This window comes from Condylura cristata, unplaced genomic scaffold (genome assembly GCF_000260355.1).
Source record: "Condylura cristata isolate star-nosed mole 26May11 unplaced genomic scaffold, ConCri1.0 scaffold00012, whole genome shotgun sequence".
In the NCBI taxonomy this organism is placed as follows: domain Eukaryota; kingdom Metazoa; phylum Chordata; class Mammalia; order Eulipotyphla; family Talpidae; genus Condylura; species Condylura cristata.
In genome coordinates, this window is record NW_004567113.1 from 46,258,253 (window position 1) to 46,278,255 (window position 20,003).

General features: G+C 47.4%; 1 protein-coding gene across 1 annotated transcript in view; it reads left to right on the top strand.

Annotated features, from left to right (window-relative positions):
• The first annotated feature begins 14,469 nt into the window (after positions 1-14,469).
• The window catches only part of DHX15 (DEAH (Asp-Glu-Ala-His) box helicase 15), a 115,088-nt gene continuing 109,554 nt past the window's right edge, over positions 14,470-20,003 (top strand). The window contains exon 1 of the mRNA XM_012724034.1: positions 14,470-14,480. Within this exon, the coding sequence (XP_012579488.1) occupies positions 14,470-14,480 (11 nt within the window). The remainder of the gene's footprint in view (positions 14,481-20,003) is intronic.

A 20,003-nucleotide genomic window follows, 5' to 3' on the forward strand; every position in this document is an offset into this window, starting at 1 on the left:
GTTGGCGTTAGCCATTCTGCAAAGGAGTGAACAGCTAAAAATAAAGTACATGTGAAGGAGCCTCCCCGCCTTTTTTTTTTTTTTTTTTTTACTTCCAAAGCTCACATCACATTGCCCAGAGAAAGATGCAGAGCTGATCTTCCTGGGGCTTCACATATTTGGGCGTGTGTGACAGGTGAAATACATGGCTGAGTGTGCACGTGCCGAATGGGGACAGGAGTTTTGCGGTTCCTTTCCCATCACTCTGCAACATTAGCTAATCCTCCAGGGATGGGGGGGGGTTGGGGGGGGGTTATCCATGCGAAGAGAAAGCACAGAAGTCAGCATCATTTATCACCATCTCGCCCCAATGCACCACCATCAGACCCAAACATCTCCACATCCGGTACCACAGAGAGGGACAGGCTTTGTCTCCCACCACAAAGCAGAATTTGGTTATTGAGTGACCAGGGACAGATTTTGGCATCCTCTAGGTGGTGAATTTGGAAAAGCAGAAAGCTTGCCTCTTTCTTTTAGTTCAAAGAGTGATGTTATGTGTAGCCAAATAATGTCTAAAGAATAGATGGCTATTTCCCGGAAAAGAAAATACCACGTCTGAAAACACATAGCAAGTTGCCTGATATTTGGTATGGCACATTCGTAGAGGGTGTGTATATGCAGAATATATAAGCCTGCATGTACATGGGGGGGGAGTGGATGTCACGGAACTGGTTCCTGAACTGTGGGATCTAGCAAATGCAAACCAGGCTGTCAGCATGGAAATTCTAGCAGGAGTTAACGTTGCGATCTTGTCTTGAAAGGCCGTTCGGAAGCAAAATTCCTTCCTCTTTGGGGCCTTAGACTTTTTTCTTAAGGCTGGGCTGACTGGCCGAGGTCTGTCCATTCTGAAGGAGGTCTGCTTTACTTATTCATCCCATCTAGCCAAATATCTTCACGGCAGCGTGGAGCCAGGTGTTTGATGGTTGTGTCCCTGGGCATCTTGGCCAGGCCAAATTGGCTCAGCAAATTACCCACCCCAGGCATGTTATCTTCCTTCAAGCTCTTCCTTCAAGCTCTTGCCTGCCATGTTATCTTCCTTCAAGCTCTTGCCTGCCCCATGGTGAGCACTGAAGAAACCTCAGATTACAAACACACACTAACAAGCATAAGAACAAATTTCCTCAGAGCCCCCAGGACTGATCAGAAGCTGATAAGACACCAGCGTGGTGGGGAGCGTGGTGGGAAGCACCCCACTTTCAGAGCTGACTTCCCAGGTTCTTGCTCCTTCTGTCCCTAGGTGACTGCGGCTTTTAGACAGGAATTTGGATGTCTCTAAACTCCCCCTGCTGCAACTCAGCACAATCACACCTGCCCCTGCCTTGGTCATGGGGTGGGGGAGTGGGAGGGATAGGGCAGCTAAGAGGCATCTGTTGGGAAGGGCTTTGTAAGAGAACATTAAGTGTCCTAACAGGAGGCATCATTCTACAAGAAACAGAATGCTCTAGCCTGACTGAGCCCAGGGCCTTGTCCTGAAGCAAGTAGAAGGCAGCTCTAGATCCTAAGTTTGACCTCAGTCGAATGCATGTGAACTGATATATAATCAATATTTGCCATTTAAATTAATGTCAAGGCCCTCCCTGGTGGCGCAGCAGGTTAAAGCACAGCACTGAGAATCTGAAGCCATTTCCGCATGAGTTCGATTCCCGCCTGCCCCGGAGGTGACCACATGGCGTGGCAGACCTCTCCTGACCCGCCCGCTGCTCCCCTCAGCAGTGTACTTCGTTGATCTGCCTGTTCTACTCCCCGCTCTGTCTCTGGTGAATCCTCTCACCCTCCGCATCTCTGGCCTGTACCCCAGTTCTGTATGAATAAATAAATAAATCTTTAAAAAAAATTAATGTCAAAACTAGATCCTAAGTTTGACCTCAGTCGAATGCATGTGAGCTGATATATGATTAATATTTTCCATTTAAATTAATGTTTTCACCTTCTAAGAACTTAGCATGAATTTTTTGCATGTGAATTAGGTGAACAAGATGTCTGCACGCTATCCTTTGTATCTCTCTCTCAAATAGCGATGGCATTGGAGCAAAAAAGTATGTTGCCGCCGGGCTCTCCCTGGAAATACAGTGAGTTAAAGTACCACATTATGAAGCTCTCCAAAGCTACTACAGCATGAGTTCGATCCCCAGCCAGGGAGCTGACCCACATGGCGCAGCAGACCTCTCCTAACCTGCCCATTGCTCCCCTCAGCTGTGTATTTCAGTACATCTGCTTGTTCTGCTCCCCACTCTGTCTCTGGTGAATCCTCTCACCCTGACACCTCTGGCCTATGCCCCGTTTCTGTAAGCATAAATAAGTAAATCTCAAAAAAAAAATTATATTGTCGCGTTTGAGACAGCCTCAAGCCAGGAGGCCCCAGAGAGCCTGGCTGGATAAGGTGCAGATGCCAGAGATGTCTACACAGCCTCCCTGTGTGCCAGGCTCCGTGTTGAGCCCATGGTGGCACATGAGCTTGAGACGTGCCTACCTACTATCTACTATGTGTTTGTGTATTGTTATGTGACCATTTTGGGTAAAAACAGATGGAGCACTTTAAAATACAGGCCAGGCTGACCGGCACTCTGCTTAACCTCAGCAAATCCTCAAAGTTCTGAGCTTGGGCTGAGTGTCAGTTCAATATCACCCTGAAGTCAGAGCGCCAGGAGCCCAGAGAGTGAGGCCATCATTCTTTGGAATATTTCACCATCAAAGGAAATTATCCTGTGTTGTCTTTTAGAACACTTCACACTTCATTGGGAAGCTATAAAAACAATTACCAGGTCATTAGTAAAGGTTATTATTTTTTTTAAGATGCAAAAGCATATCTCCCAGAATGACCTTAGTCAGGATCTCTTGAGAGACTGTCAGGGGGGAGGGACAGCTATGAAACAGAAATGCGGCCACCCAATGTCGGCTGCCTGAGCTTCTCCCAGCCTCAGTTTTCTCCACCCTGAGCTGAAGCGAGGGGTCCCTGCACACCCCTACAGGGCTGGTGGAGAGGCTGAGGTAGAGCGGCTGTGGAATCACCCTGGGCACCAAAAGATTCCCCATAAATTAGTTCTCCCTTTCCCAGGCACCATGTTGCTTGTTTGTGGGGTCAGAAATGTGGCTGGACACAGCAGAAATGGCTGCAGGGCCTATCAGGACTAGTGGGACATGCAGCTGAACAGTTTGAAACAGCAGCTGAAAGCAGCCAAGTTCACTTAGCACACACGTGGCACTTCCATGACTGGTTGACAGGTGAGTACTGCTCCCCAGAGCCCCTCAGAAACCCTCCTGAAGAAACACCTTCTTGTCACATGACTCCAAGATCACAGAGAGGATAAAGGAACAGGGCAGATCATATCTGGCTCTTCAGGCCCCTGCCAAGAAGTGATTCCCACTAATTCCACTCTCTAGACACACCCTGCCGTCACGTAGAAGGTGCTCCCGCCAGCGGGGCAGGGAGGACTGGAAGTGTCTGGATAGGCAATGTGTAGGAACTTGGACTCTGCCAAGGACAACTGCATTGTTATAGTAAAAAGGAGGCTGAAATCTAGCAAAATTGAGGCTCTGAGTAGAATTCATCCTGTCATACCAACTCCGTTAAGTTCTTTAGCCCATAACTTCCTTTGAACGTTCAGTCTTTTGCTTAGTTGGGAAGCTGATAAGAAGAATCTAGATGTTGGTGCTTCCCCATCAAAATTGCTTATTCCCTGAAAGCCAAGACAGAGATTTTTCAAAAATCTGGCCACCTCGGCATCAGTGGTGACTGGGCCCAGCAGAGCACATTATGTCCTATTGCCAAGTTGCAGAAATGCCCTCTTGAGCTTCCAAAAATATTTCCCTGCTGAAGAGTTCTTTGCCTCAGAGAGGAAGGGTGATGGGTGGAAACAGCCACTGAGTGGAAGGCTGAGGACAATAGCTACCCGCTGGAAGGAGTCGCAGATAAATGCTAAGAGCTGCAGCAAACAGGGGACCATATGGCATCCAGGGGCATTTTGTTTTAGCAGACACATCTTGGGGACTTTGAAGGAATGGTCGCACTGCCAACTCTTCAATTAATCAACTCTCCCAAGGTCACCAGGGATGCCGTGGTTGGGTCCCGGCAACAGGGGCCTGGAGGAACTGGCTTTAATTAAAGGATCTGTGCACTAATGGAATCCTCAAATCCTTTGAGCAGCATTGCATGAAGTGGGCCTTTCAGTCCCTGTGTGCACTTTCCATGGCTGCAAAAAAGCAACAAATATCCTGACCCAACAATTCTGGGGAGGGTGTTGTTAACCCACTTAGGAACCCCACTGAAGGACGCACCGCTGGAAAACAAGCCCAAGCGAAGGAAAACAAAAAATACACTCTGCCATGTTGGGAAGGATGTTAATTGTTCAGCTTCTGTGATAAAACCTCGATATGGCCGTCGCTACTTTAAACGTTGCTTTGTGAAGAGCGTAGCTGTCCCCAGCACTTGGGTACACCCCGCTGTCTCCGTTTGATCAGCTAGCTATGATTTGGTTGGGGTGATTGATATGAGACCCAGAATCTGGGGGCCCTGTGGATGAATGTGCCCTTCGGCATTTGTCAGTTTGGAGAATGTTCTGGCAGGGTATCTATCGGCTTCTGAAAAACATCAGCTACCCCCTTGGGGCCAGGTGTGCATCCTCTGAGCCTACACCACACACAGTCCCACCTGTTTGGGGATTTGCCCCATATTTTCATAGATTTTCCAGCCTGGAGGCTGCCACTCAGCAAGTTGGGCCTGAAGGCATGCCCATTCCTGGGTGCAAACAGGGAACTCCATGGCTAACTCCAGCTTAGCAGCTGATTCCCATAACCTTTTATCAAGCCCTGCTGCCAGGAAGCCAGAAGCCGCAAACACAGCAGGACCTCAAATAACTCATTTCCTTCAAGGTTGTGTGTTATAATGTTGATGGGGGGTTGGGGGGGCTACTCCCTCCAGGGCCACGTACTAGCCATGTTTGTGTGGGTGTTTTCTAGGGACTCCATTCTCCTCCCTCTTCCCAAAGATGTGCCTTAAGTGTACGTCCATGCACAAGAGTCCCAGTGCACAGGAGCGCTTGTGTGACTCACCCAGCAATACGGTGTCCTGGCCGGGGGCCCTCCTCCTGCCCTGATCTTCGGGAAGCGCCCCAGCCATGAGTGAGCCCCAGGTCGAATAAGAGTGTTGGAATGAGTGAAGGAGCACAAATGATTGCTTACTATTGGAAGTGCTGGAGGGAGGTGTCTTTGGAACTTGGACGATGTTTTTTTTTTTGTTTTTATTTAAAGATTTTATTTATTTGTGCATACAGAACTGGGGTACAGGCCAGAGGCTCAGGGGCGGTGAGAGGCTTCACCAGAGACAGAATGGGGAACAGAACAGGCAGATTGACAAAGTACACTGCTGAGGGAAGCAGCGGGCGGGTCAGGAGAGGTCTGCCACGCCATGTGGTCACCTCCGGAGCAGGCAGGAATCGAACTCATGCGGAAGCGGCTTTAGATTCTCAGTGCTGTGCTTTAACCCGCTGCGCCACCAGGGAGGGCCTGGACGATGTTTTTATGACTATAAATACATCTTGGGAACTTACCTTTTGTTCATGGCAATTAGTAAGTGGTGACATCGATCTCATTACTTGTCATTTCACTTAAAGTCAGTTTCCAGGGCCTATCGGCAACATAAAATGAGGATTTCAGTAATGCGACTTGGTCTCCAAAATCTTTTCCAACCACTGTTAGGCATTAGCTTTTTATCAAGGGCTGTTATAGAAGCAACTTTAAATGTTTTGTGAAGTGGCATAGAATGTGAATCTATTGTTCAAGGCCTCATCTCAGCAAAGGGCAGGGAGGGTTACTCTCAGAGCTCAGAACCGGGAAGAGAGTCCGCTTTCACTCTTGGCAATCAGACATCGAGCGGATGTCTCAGCCACCTCCACCTGCCTTAACAAAATAGCTCCCTGGGTGGCTTAAACAGCAGGACTGTTTTGCACAGTTCTGGGAGCTCAAGTCTTAGATTCCCACGAGCTCATTTTCTGGCGAGAGAGCCCTCTTCACGGCTTGCGCACACTGCCTTCTGGCGTCTCCTCACTGGTGGAGAGAGAGTGCTCCGGTTTCTTGTCTTAGGAAGACCCTGACCCCGTCAGTCGGGACTCTGCCCTGAGACCAATTTTAACCTTAATTACTTCCGGAAAGGACCAGTCTCCAAACACAGTCACCTGGGGCTTCAGAGCAGGAAGGGCCAGAATGGTGGGGGTGCAAGACCCCAAGTGAGTCCCTTGAAGCACCCGTACATGGTCCATGCATGTTTCTTTCTCCCTTGATACTAGGAATGTCTTGGCAAAGTTTTGGACATGACGCCATTCGCTTCTTTCACCTATTTGTGTTTATCACGTTCCATATCCTCTTACCCTCTACTCGGTTTTTATTCTTGTTTCTTTGTAATGATGTAGAGTTTTGTTGTATTATGTTTAGTACATGTGTGTAGATGTGTTTTTTATTTATTTATGCATACAAGAGCTGGGGTGCAGGCCAGACGTCTGGGAGATGAGAAGATTCACTAGTGACAGAGTGGGGAGCAGACCAAGTGGATCTACTGAAATACCCAGCTGAGGGGAGCAGTGGGTGGAACAGGAGAGGTCTGCTGTGCCATGGGGGTCACCTCTCTGGTCAGGGATCCAACTCAGGCCGCAGTGGCTGGCGATAGCTTGATTGCACTGAGACTTTAATCCCTGTGCCACCAGGGAGGCCCGGTAGATGTGTTTTGATGACAACTTTCCAAATAGATCTTGGAAGCTAACAGGACATAAGAATGATGCATGCAAGAAAAGGGCCATGTAGTGACACCCTGAAGAGACTCTTCCGATGTATTTGTTTGGAGCCTGTTTCACTTGTCTCTGAAGGGCTACGCTTGGCATGCCCACTGACCTAAAGTGAGCTTGTTGAAAAGCCATTAACAGTGGTTGGCAATGCTGAAAATCTTTTTTCTGTACTTTGGTTCAGAAAAGTTATTCCCAACAAGAGCATTAGGAACTGGTACTTGTAATCTTCATCAACTAGGGACTCCATAACTCATTGCTTTTGGTTGAATGTCATTTATTTGATCAGTAATTAGATTCTCCCTCTATTCATTTTTCACCACTGTGGCGAGCTTCTGTTGATTCTACCTCCCTTGCTACATCTCAGATACATACCCCTCGTCATCTCACTACTCTTCCTTAGCTTAGGTCCTCCCTGCTTTTCCAGGGACTCTGTGAAGCACTGTGGTGCCTGGGAAGAAGTGGCACATTTCTCAAGTGCAGAGAGGAAAGAACCGTCAACCCAGAACTCTCTATGAACACTGGAGAACATAGTCTTTAGGAATGAAGGAGGAATTAAAACAGCCAGATGAGCTAAAACTAAGATAATTTGTTACTAGTAGACAAATCCTAAAAGGGTGGCTAACTTCTATTTGGAAGTTCTCTGAGCAAAAAGGGAAAAAGAACTTGAAAGAGCCTTTAGAACATCAAAAGGCAGCAAGAACACCATAAATCAAACACATGGATGAGTACATATGTTTCTCTTATATTTTCTAAATTACGGTTGAAGATTGATGCAAAAATTGTACCATGTAATGCAGTTCTCGCTACATGTAGAGGAAATAGTTCAGACAATTATACTAATAATGGGGGAGGGTAAAGTGACATTAAGGCGAGGTGATATTTCTGTAGTTCACTCAATTTGTAAAGTGTCAACACCAGTAGATTTTGTAAGTTATGGATATATGTAAAATTTAATACCTAAAAGAAGCTATACAAAAACACTCACTCAAAATGCTGCAGATAAATGACGAGTGTTCACGTAACCCATAGAAAAGCAGAGAAAATAACACAAACAAACAAAAGCAAACATCAGGCAGGCAACAAAGAAATAAAATGACAGACACAGCCCAGAAAGTCTTGCTCATGGCAGCCAATGCTCTGCCTTCTTTCATAAAGATTTATTTTTATTTATGCATACAAGACTGGGGTACAGGCCAGAGGTGCGGCGGTGAGAGGATTCACCAGAGACAAATGGGGAGCAGAACAGGTGGATTTACTGAAAGGCACTGCTGAGGGGAGCAGAGAGCTAGACAAGAGGGGTCTGCTGCGCCCGGCGGGTCACCTCCCTGGGCCGGGGTCAAACTCATGCTGCAGTGGCTGCCAATAGCTTGATAGTGCTGAGACTTAACCCCTTGTGCCACCAGGGACGCCCCAGTGCTCCCCCTCCTTAATGCAGCATCCCAACCTTCGCAGGGGCAGAGAAAGCAGCTGTTCTTCCCGGCACCCTCCACGAAAGACTGGGCTATGCCCACCCCCCATTTAACAAATCCCCCTTTTACTTTAAGCAGTGGGACTAAGTCTCTGAGCTTCACATCCAACTGGGCCGTGCCCAGGCAAACAAAATTCAGTGGGGGGTTTCGCACGTGCACATACTGATTTTCTCAAAAGATGGCGTTGGTTGCTAAGCTACCTCTTAGCGTGCATGTGTTCTTGTTTCGCTTCCGCGTCCCCTTCTCACAGAGCCCTTCTCTAACCTGCCTCTCCATGCTGCCTCTGTCCCCCGGGGAGTCCCCGTCCCCTGGGACAGGCCTGCATCTGTGACTGTTTTCCAAAGTAGCCGAGGCCCCTGGGAAGAGCAACGTGTTAGAATTCGGCTGCTGCCGCCAGACCAGACGACGTGCTGCTAAGCAGGTGCTCAGTAAGCGGCACCGGAATGCTGGTGCCTGGTAGGCAGGCAGCCGACACTCCCCCGCCTCGTTTGAGGGTCTCACGATGGCAGGGAAGTTCAGAGATGCTCAGCATGCAAACGGAAGGACGCACACCCTCCTCGTGTAAGGTGCCTCGTTTGCTGCCAGCCCGACCCTCCGCTCCACAGGGGTGGCTGCCTCTGCTTTCAGCCCTCCACACAGACCATCCTCAGCAAAGCAGAGAGAAGAGGGCAGGGCCCACTGTGCAGCCCACCGGGAGGACTGGCCGAGCCTGAGGCTGAGCACAGTGACAGGCCAGGGGCTCCTGCAATCGCGCCAGGATGCAAGGTAGTGAACTCCCCACCACCTGCAGCCTGGACCTCCTGCGGATGTTGCGACAAACCCTTCCCAATTTCCAGAACTCACATATCAGGGTTTCTCTGTCAACCTCCATCATTTGAAATTGGCCACAGAAGGACTGTGTGGTGATGACTGTTGTCTTCAAGTGGGTGGGTGATGCCTTTGCACAGAGACCTCTCCTTGCCTCGTGACTGCCCGGAACAAAGGTTGTGATCAAATTCCCATCCCCTGGAAACAGCAGCCTACCGAGCAGGTGCTGACAACTTCCAACCTGGGCCGTGCAAATGGCATTGATAGAATATCGGAAAGAAATGACTACAGAGAAGGGGAAAAGGCTGAGGTCAGGGTTCCCGACCTCTAACCATGCCAGCGTGTCCCCAAAGCCATGGCTGAGCTCCGCATCCTGTGGCACATCCCAGCAGCGTCCTGAGTAGCACAGCTGGTTCTGTCACAAGGTGTGCAGCAGGGAGGTGTCAGGGCCCCCAGTTCTCCTGGGGCAAGGGGTGGGCTGCCTCCACTGTGCCTCAGAAGAGCTGTGCACATAAGGTCTCCCGACCACAGGTTTGTTTGTCTAAAGTTCTTTCTGAATAGTATTTCTTTTAAGATTTATCTATTTATGCATACAGAACTGGGGTACAAGCCAGAGATGTGGGGGTGGGGGGAGGGTGAGAGGATTCACCAGAGACAGAGTGGGGAGCAAAACAGGCCTATTGAGGAAGTACACTGCTGAGGGGAGCAGCAGGTGGGTCAGGAGAGGTCTGCCTCGCCTTGTGGGTCACCTCCGGGGCGGGGATTGAACTCATGTTGAAGTGGCTTTAGCTTCTGAGTGCTGCGCTTTACCCCACTGCACCACCAAGGAGGGCCCTCAATAGTATATTTAACTTTTCATGTTACACATAAGAAAACCCACAGACGTCGAGGCCATCCAGGGCTAGAGCCCAATTTCCTGATTCTTGTATTTTTTAAGATGTATTTATTTATGCAGACAGAACTGGGGTATAAAATAGAGGTGCAGGGAGTGAGAGACAGAGTGGAGAGCAGAACAAGCTGATCCACTGAAATACTGAGGGGAGCAGTAGGGAGACAGAAGAGGTCTGCTGCACCAAGTGAGTTATCTCCCTGGCCCAGGATCGAACTCATGTTGCCGTGGCTGTTGATAGCTACATAGTGCTGTGTCTTAACCCCTTGCACCACCAGGGAGGGCCCCAAGTTTCCTGATTCTTAGTCTAATGCTCATTTCACCCAAATCATAATTGGAAGTTCAAATAATAATAATGATCCTGTTAAAGATGTGAAGACTTAGAAAAATATTAACCCACTCCTTTCTTTTACATTTGCATGAGAGCGATATGTGATAAAATCTGCCTAAATCATTACTGAAGATCTTTTACAATATGTTTAAATTCAAATTACCAGTGAAAAAATAATGATTGCAGGGATGATGAGGACTGACAACAATGTCATCTTCTTTCGGATACTTCTGTAGGTGTTTCAACACTCGGTATCCCACCCCTGTGATGTAGGAGTTGTCATTACCTACAATGAGGAAACCAATACCGAGAGATTGGGTAACTTGTCCAAGATCACATAGCCAGCAAGTGACAATTCTCAAGGTCTTGCTTCTAAGGTCTTGACTTGTTCAACTTTAAGAGAAAGGGTCATACAGTTTAATTTATGGATTTCATTTATTTCCTTTTTCTTATTTTAAATTAGTTATTACATCATTCTTAGTTTTTGTACAATATATGGTTTCCCCATGAAATTCCCACCACCAATTTGCCCATGTACCATCACGGTAGTCTTGTGCTCTTCCCACTCTTATTCTAAAAGGGACTTAGTTACATGATTTAGAAACTAAGGGATTTTCGCTTAGTGGATGCTGCCAGCAAAATGTGGATCATTACTAGATAGCATAATATCAAATTAAACATTTGCATACAAAAGCAAGATGCAAAATTGTAATGCTATGGGAAATTGTCTATATAAAATGGTCATAGGAAAATAAACACTATCAGGAAACACATCAAGATACTAGCAGTAACTGTGTTCCAGTGGAAGAATATGTGAGGGTTTTTAATAATGTTCTCTTTTTAAATTCTAAGGGTTTTTTTCAATATAAAGAAATGTGACAAACTTCCCCAAAACAGAGTTTGACTTATTGCTTTGAATCTGTGGTATTTGGGGAAATACAGAGGGAAAAAATGGTGTTATGAAAAACAAGAAAGGAGGGAAACAGCTCATGTTTTTCATTTTTATTGGCTCAAAACTTCAAGGAATACGTGTTGGTTATACTAGCAAAAACTGGTCCTCACTGCCTCCCCAAAAGGGACACAAGTAAAGAAAGAAGAGGGAGGGAGGAAGAATGTAAGGGAGAGATGGGAGGAGGGCGGGAGAGAGGAAATGGGGTGAATTTTGTTGCACAGCAGAACCAATACATTTCATTGCTTTGTTTGGGAACTACTTAACAAATCCACAAATACTAATCTTGCTGGGTAATTAAAACAGTGTAAATGTCACTATTCCAATCTTTGACATTTGGTTTGGGTCCTGACAGGGCACAGTGAATTATAGAGAAGGAATCTCCCTGTTGTAAGCACATGTATTAATAATCCTGGCACAAAGCTTTAATATTCCTCCAGATATTTGGGAGGAAAATCTGTACTGCGAGATATATGCCACTCCCGCCACACTTCATCACACTCTGCCCCAGCAGCTCTTCCAGGGCTGCTTTGCAACCTTACGTGGTGGTCTGGAATCGGTTTAAACGTTCATGCACGGGAGTCTGGATTTGCCATCCACGTGGTGTGTTTCTTGAGACAGCAGCTTGCATTCTGTTTCTTTGTAAGCAGAGCATCATAGGCATCAGAAGAGGTGATGTATATGATGTAGTAACCACATTTTAACGCTCAGCTAATAACAATATCAGGAAAGCTGCCATTCACTGATCACTTACTGTGCAGCAGGCACTGTGCTTTGTGCTTGCAAACTCTTGCTCCTTTAGCAGAAGCGGAGTGCACTGTGGCAAGCAGGAGCCAGGCTGAATCCCATGCCTGTGGCTTACAAGCTCCTGTCACTGACGTTGCCTTAGCCTCATCCTCAGTAAAGTGAGGAAATGATGGCATCTTACTTGTTCGAATTGTTGCAAATGTAAATGAGTTGTGGTAGACATAATATACAGATAGATATGCATTGATAAAAGATAGATGTGGGTGTACATCGACCTAGCTATGTATCTCTCCACACAAACTCTCTTAATGGATTGCCGCCCATCCTTAAAAATGGAAGGAAGGGAGGCCACCACCTGGGCCTCCCTGGTGGTACAGGGGTTAAAGTCTCAGTTCTGTCAAGCTAGCGCCATCCACTGTGGCACGAGTTCAAGTTTGATCCCTGGCCAGGGAGCTGACCCACATGGCACAACAGACCTCTCCTGTCTCGCCCTCTGCTCCCTTCAGCAGATCTGCCTGTTCTGCTCCCCACTCTGTCTCTATCCTTTCACCCCTCACACCTCTGGCTTGTACCCCAGCTTTTGTATGCATAAATAAATTTTTTAATCATAAAAAAATAGGGATTTATTCATTGTTTACTTGGCTTTAATTGTTTGCAACTTTGTTTAACAAAATTAACATTACATCAATTTAAAAAAATAATGGAATGATGCTGGGACTATACTGGCACAGTCCTCTGGAAATTTGGGATGCCCAAGACTGCCATAAGCACGGCTGCTGTGCACAGTTCACGCTACAACAGAGTGTAACACACAGTAGGTGTGCAATAAATACTGTTGAGCCTAGTGTTTTGTGATGTAAGTAAATCACCTTCATTTTACAAATGCAAAACTTGAGACTCAGTGAATGATGCAGGTAGGAGCCCGGGTCTGCCTTACTAACAGCTGTAACTCAAAAAATAATATGCTCCGTTCCTAATGTTGCGCATTTAGATGGATAAAAGAATAAGGGATGAATTGTAATATGTCTTCCCTAGTGAAACTATTCTAATGTCACTGACTTTCAGATTCTATCCAATTTCTCTCCCAGGTTTTTCTTTCCCAAAGTTCTTAGGACTGACTCTTAACAATGAACGCAACAAGCATCCTTCATATTCAGTAAGATCACAGAATGTCTGGTCTTGGGCTAACTTGGGACGACTCTTCCAGGTGAATCAGTCTAGGAAGGGCTGGATGCAGCGTTCAGTGGATTCCAGCCAAGGGTTGTGTAAGCAACTTCAGAACTGAAGGACTTGCTGTTGCTCTGAAGGAAGGGCCTTTCTGTGGGAGAAGTCTGTGATCTTAGTTAAGGTGGGCAGGACGCTGGGTCATGGATCAGGGAAGAGCGCCACCTGCTGGTGACCTGCTCTACCACACGGCTGTGCACCTTCCTGCTCACCAGCAAAGGATCTTCTAAGCAAAACAGTGGAGTGCTGGTTTTGAACTCCAGCTCCGATATTCTGAAGAAACAAGAAGACAGACAAAACCATAACACACCTAATATGGGCCTACGATATGGTTTTGTGATGTAGGGTGGTAACTTACTTGAGAAAAGATTCTTTCCAAAATACAGCTTGTTTTTCTCAGACACTGAATGTTATTTTGTGAAGGATAATAATCCTGTAGTATATTTAATGCTGTTCTCACAAGGTATGAACTAGGTTATCACTGCCAGTAGTACATTTCCTTCTGTTTCCATGTGTTCCTGGCAAATTCCAACCTCAGATAGGTCCTCTTATCAGTTAAGAGATTTGTAGCTCTATCAGAAAACTTTGGCAATCAGATAGTTCTCATGTAGTCATTCAGTTTATATGACACTCCAGCATGGGAAAAACTTACATGTAATGATAGAACTAGAACAGTTATCATCTGGGGCAAGGGATGGGGAAGGTTAATTACAAAAAGGCAGAAAGGAAGGCATATAATGCTGAAAATGGCTATGCCCCTGAGATCTGAGTGCCTGCTAATTCCACTCTGAGGAATTTAGCCTAAGCAAGGAACTTGATAGTATCTCAAGTATGGTCTGGCAGGATCTCAGTTCAAGTGTCTTAGTAAAAACAATGGACTTCTACATGAGAACATTTTAAAATCTATCTTAGTTTCCTCAACATCCTCGTAGTACAAATGGGCTCCCAAATTAAGCTAATGAAGCCAAGTAAGGGAGAGAACATGGCATTACCAATTATCTGTAACTTTCTGCAATCTCTCGAAGCATAGCAAGAATGTTTTGAAGAATTCTGGGGGCCTGCCCTTCCCCAAGTCTGTTCTAGGTTTATACTTACTTTTCCCGTGACCATTATCTCCCCTCCCTTTCAGCTTTATGTTTCTGGAAAGAAGCTGCACAAAAAAAAAAAAAAACAAAAAACAAAAAACCTTTATTTAAGAGAGCCAACAAAGCTTTTTGAGCCATCAAACAAGTTAAGCGAAGATGAACCACAAGTATGTGAATTAAATTTCCCCTCAAGTCCTATAGAAATCCAATAAATAAATTAAATGCATGTGGATTTAAAAATTAAAGGCCAAGAAGGCTTGAGGCAAAGTGCACTTGACATTTGGAATAACAGAAAGCTGAGCGGAGCCATGTAGCAAGATGTGCGTTTACCTGGTGCAGTGGGGGGCCTGGGTCACAGTTCTGCTGGACTGTTGGGGAAGCAGTATCGCAAGGAAATTCAATACACTCCCCGGGTGCCAGGTATGACCTGGGCGCCACCATTTGCAGGACAGTGTGACCAGGCTCTGCGCAGCCTCCACCCAGGAGAGCACGTGACCAGCGGTTCCTGTTCCTGCAGGCTCACCCTTTGGGAAACTTTGCCTTAGCTGCAGTCGGTTGCAAGAACCTCGCAGCTGTTCTCTTGCTCTGCTCACATAACTCCACCTGGAGGCCCCAGCAAGAAATCTGAGCTGGCCAGAGGAGCGTGTGCACAACAGCACTCACCACTTCAAGATGGCAGACAATTTAAATTTGTCCTAACTGTTGGATATGTCCAGTAGTGAGGATTGGATGAGCCACTGTGATAGATGCTGTTGAACACCGTGGAGAAGACGCTGGGTGTGAGAGGGAGACCTGGCTTACACACTCACTAGCTCTGCTGCCAGGGCTGGTACCGTATGTAACCTGCTGGGGCTCTGTTTCCTCATCTCTGAAATGGCTCACAGCGTCACTTCATGGGCCAGGTGGAAGGATGGAGTCAGACGGCGTGCGTAGGGCCCGTCCCTGGGCCATGCAGGCTCTGCTGTCCTCCCTCGGCTTTCAGGGAAGGCCTTTCACCAACACAAACACCACAACTCGCTCAGCACCTCCGGCCCCCAGTGACTACCCCGCACACTCCCCCCACCTCGGGCTCTGCTGCAATGTCCATTCCTGAGTATCCCCACCTCACGCTAACTGGCCTCTGCACGGATGTCCCAGAGCACGACCCAGAGCCCTGGTGAGGAAGGTTCCTTAACCCCATGAGCCCATCCCTGCTTCAGCACCAAAGTCATCCACAAGCCAGTCCTGAGGGAAGAATGAGACCGGCGTCACCAAAGGTGGGCTTCTGCCTCTATCGGATGGCCACTTTGGTCCCAGAATTCACTCCGTTTGTCTCTGGACCAGGAGATCTCTCCTGCCGCGGACAGGAGAAGGTTGTGGCCTCGTTGGCTGAAGGAGTAGGGAACTTCCTCAGGTCAGGATGCTTAGGGGTACAGAGAGTGGACTGATTTCTGGAGCCTCTGGCCCAGGAGCCCTGTAGCCAGATGTGACCTCCCACCTCACATCTGGGCTGAACATTGCCCCACTCACTGCAGGTGGATCTGGAGTCAGACTTAGTCTGGGCTAGGCTGGTGTAGGGTGTGGAGGGGGGAGCAGGACCTGGCCCTGTGAGGATTATGTCATCTACCTGGGTTTGACTGGGACTCTGAGAACCCCTTGTGAGCAAAGCAGATCTCCTGTCCTCACAGAAGATTCATTTTGGAAGGAAAGCACCTAAGCCATGTGCCAGCCACCACAGCACATACAAAGTCGAAAATCAGTCTTGATCATGAGGGGCGCTGGCTTCTAAGACAGCACAAGCCATAGGAGGTGAACCCTTGAGGACAGTAAGAACTAGTTCAAATACTTTGCATTTTGGAAAATATGGATCAGCAAAATTACCCTGCTTTCCCAAGACTGAACTCTGTGAGAGTTCTGCCCACCTCTGCTACCTCGAGGGGCCAGCCACCTGCCCTGTGCTCAGTCTGGGCTCAGCATCCTTAGTGAGTAAGTCCAGCTGTCCTAAGTAGATGCTTAGAGATGTGGAGGTTTGGGGGTGGCTGGTTTCTACAAAGCAGATTTCTCATTGTAAGACTTGCTGCTTCTGCTGTGTTAAGAATGTTTTTTCCAAATACAATCATAGGTGTTTTTTTTTTTTTTCAGTAAACTTTTCTATTTTGAGCTATCCTTTTCTGGGTATTACTGAAGGTTTATACTTTAAAGACCTCCCTGTTTTGCTGGCCTAGGCAAGACACGTGTGGTTCCTGGACCATACTTGCAACACTCATCAAAGAAGACCATGATGATAGCTTCTCGCCTGCCTTCTAATACCTTGTCAGATCAAAGGGGGCAGTGTTTGTGAAAGCATCTTAAAAACTATTGTTCCCCTCCTCCTCCTGTTTCCATTTTTCCTAACATTAGCCAAATGTTATTTTGTGATTAAAAAAAAAAAAACTGAGCTTGGCATCTTCCACCCAACTTCTTGTTGACTTCATGAAAGTCGCATGCTATCTTCATTGTACAAGTAAGGAAATCCAAGATTAGACAGACTTGGTGGCCTGCCAAGAACACACAGCAAGGAGCTGACAAAGCCGGGATGAAAATCACAGTCTATTTGATTCAAAAACTGCGGTTCCACCTTCTTCTCCTCCCTACTTTTCTCCTCTTCTTTGTCCTCCTTTTCCTGAGATAGGGGATGGAAAGCACCACTGTTCATGGTTTTCTTCACAGCATTGCCCTTCTTCCTTGTACTCAGAGCCAATACGGTCAGGTAGGGGTTTTCCTGCACCTCGGGGAGCAGCACATGCCCCCCCCAGCTCCAGGGGGAGTCTGAATTGCTTGACTTTAAAGCAGTCAGAATAATCTCATTCCTCATTTGCTAATACCTGAACTGAACATAGAACTCAGTTCTTTCTAGCTGTGGCGACTTTAGAGAAAGACTTTCGGAGAGCTTATCAGAAAATGAAAGATGGAAGGGCCATGGGTATACTGAGATGCAATGTCTGGAACCCTGGCAGCCATTTTGTGGTGATGGGGAGTCCTGACCTGAATCAGAGGAGAGGCATGAAATGGACATGGTTTTCAGTGACATCAGTGAGGTGATGACAGTCATTCCTAGAGCAGCTGGACAGCCTTTCATGTTAGTGAAATCACCTCATATTGTGTGAGTTGCTTTGAGTTGCTTTTCTGTTCTTTGTGACCAAAAGTCTAATTTGCATGCCCTCTCCATCTTGCCTCTTCAGGAACGGTATTCTTAAAGGTTGAGGTTGCTGACCAGGGATCTGACGGCATGAATTTGACACTTTCCCCTGTTGAAACTTTGGTTCACAGCCCGGTTTGACCTGAAACTGGCCCTGATCTCCAAAGGGCAAAGAAAGACTGAAAAAAAAAAAGGCAGTCTACTCCATATTGGGAGGTGACAGTTTTAAGAGCCAAGGAGCTTACACAGAAGGTAGTTTTCCACACCTGCCCCTAGATCTTAAGTTTCCATGAAGGTTTTAACTGGACTTATTCACACGCACTGTACACATGGTCTTAGCAGCACATTTTATCTCAGATATGTCTGAGAGCAGGGAAGGCAAGTGGAAACCCACATTCCCGGCAAAGGAAGGCACTGAGGAGCCTGTAGTTGCTCCCAGGTTAAAAGGCGCTCGTGGCCTTCTGACTGCCTTCCCCAACAAAACTCTGCCAGAAGTCGCAGAGAAGGAGGCAAAGGGGCTCTGTTCCAGGCTCAGCCGGGCTGCACCGATGCCTCACAGCCCCCCTCAGGGCCCCACCACACGTGGCAGCAGACTCCTCGCTGTTCAAGTGGTGTCCTGAGAAGGGTTCAGCATCCACGGCCTAGAGAGAAGCTGAGGCACCTGTCCATCATCTGAGGGCGAAGCAAGATGAGAAGATGAGAAGGGGCCTCCTCCTGGCCCCCACCTGGGGGATCAAAGAGCCTGCATATTGTTAGTGTGGCGGGTAGCTGAAACATCCAAGCTCAAGCTCCGTGTTTTACAGGAAACATAGGCCAGTGTCCCACAGTGAACGACGCCTCCCCAGGGTTCAGGTTCCCAGCTGAGGGCTTCTGCTTTCCTCAGAGCTGCCGTGATCTGTTGAGACTCTTGACTCGGGCTGCTAAGCACGAGGACCATTGAATGTATAAAGAAAATCTTTTTTTTTACATGGGTAAGATTCAAATTAAGCAGCAGGAAACTGAGTCTGGGTGGGGGAGGGGCCGAGAGGGGAGCAGTATGCGTGGGCCCCTCCATGACCACCACCACCAACAACTAGCTGGTCAGCCAGCTGCGCTTCCCAGAGCGGGGCCCATTCCGGCCTGCCACCGACAAATTGCGTTGATTTACAAAACAGACAACTCTGCAATTGCCTGAGTACATTTAATCTTTTCAAATTAAGCCAACTTCACATTCGGCATACCATATGGAATTCTCCAGGGTGTTTATAAACACAGTTACACTTAAGCCCTCGTCCACTCTGCTTAGACTGTCACAGAAATAGTACGGAGAGCCAAAAACGTGCAGACTGAGGGGACTGAAGGCCACATCCCTTCCGAGGTGGAAAAGACTTTACACACCAGGCAGTGCAGAGGCCGCCCCTGAGGTCCACGCGCTGAATTCAGCACACAGATGTATTGAGTTTGGCTTGTTTTGTGTTGCTGAAAATTCTCGTGCCAACATTCAAGAATGGGAAGATTTCACAAGAAAATCCAGACTTCTTCCGTCTTTTGAAAGAAGAAATGGAAATGTGGCTATGCAGAGCCCTCACTTCTGCACAACAGCAATTAGCTGAAGAGGAGGAGTAGCTGCTGCTGCCGCCAGCTGCCCTTCTCTGTTGGCCACAATCGCCACCACTCCCTATTGCATCAATATACTTAAGAGCCTAACTGTCTGCATCAGTCATTCTCAACACATGCCTGACTTGTCGACATTTGAGTTCCTTATCTAAATCGAAGATGTCCATTGACAGAAGCAGAAACTGAGTCTCAGAACCCAGATCCAGCTTCCCTGACGTCATGTCTCTGGCACGGGGTCCCATGGGATCCGAGTCAGGGTGTATATGGGAGCCCCTGGTCAGCTCCAGGGTGGAAGGAGATGACATCACAGAAAGTTCCCAAATCCAGGAATCACTAGTAACTGAGGGGGAGTTTTGGAATTTTTTAGTCCATGGAACTAGACGTGGGGAGAGTAGAAGAAGCCAAGCTTGTTTTACTTGTATCCTGAGAGCCTGAGAAGCCACAGGTGACTTCAGGATTAGACAAAAAGGTGAGGCATTGGATCTTTAGACATCAGCTTGTTGTAGAGTTTCATTAATTGATGAAATTAGCAAGAATTGCATTTTGTAAACTGCTTTACACTCTGAGCAGAGATACTCAGTCTTGATTCTGACGCTCAAGGAACAGCAGAGGAAAATAGTCCAGCAGAGGGAAAAAGACCTGCAAGTCCATGAATTCCAACAGCCCCTTGTCACGCTCTTCTGGTCGGAAGAGTAGCTAAAATGCAACGTAGTGCTGTGGGAGCATGGAGTCATTGAAAATACATATTGAGACCCTCCCTGGTGGCATAGGGGGTTAAAGCGTAGCACAAGTTTGATCCCCTACCTGGGAGGTGACCCACATGGTGCCCCAGACCTCTCCTCTCACCCACGACTCCCCTCGGCAATGTGTTTCAGTAGATCTGCCTATTCTGCTCCCCACTCTGTCTCTGGTGAACCCTCTTTCCTCCCTCACCTCC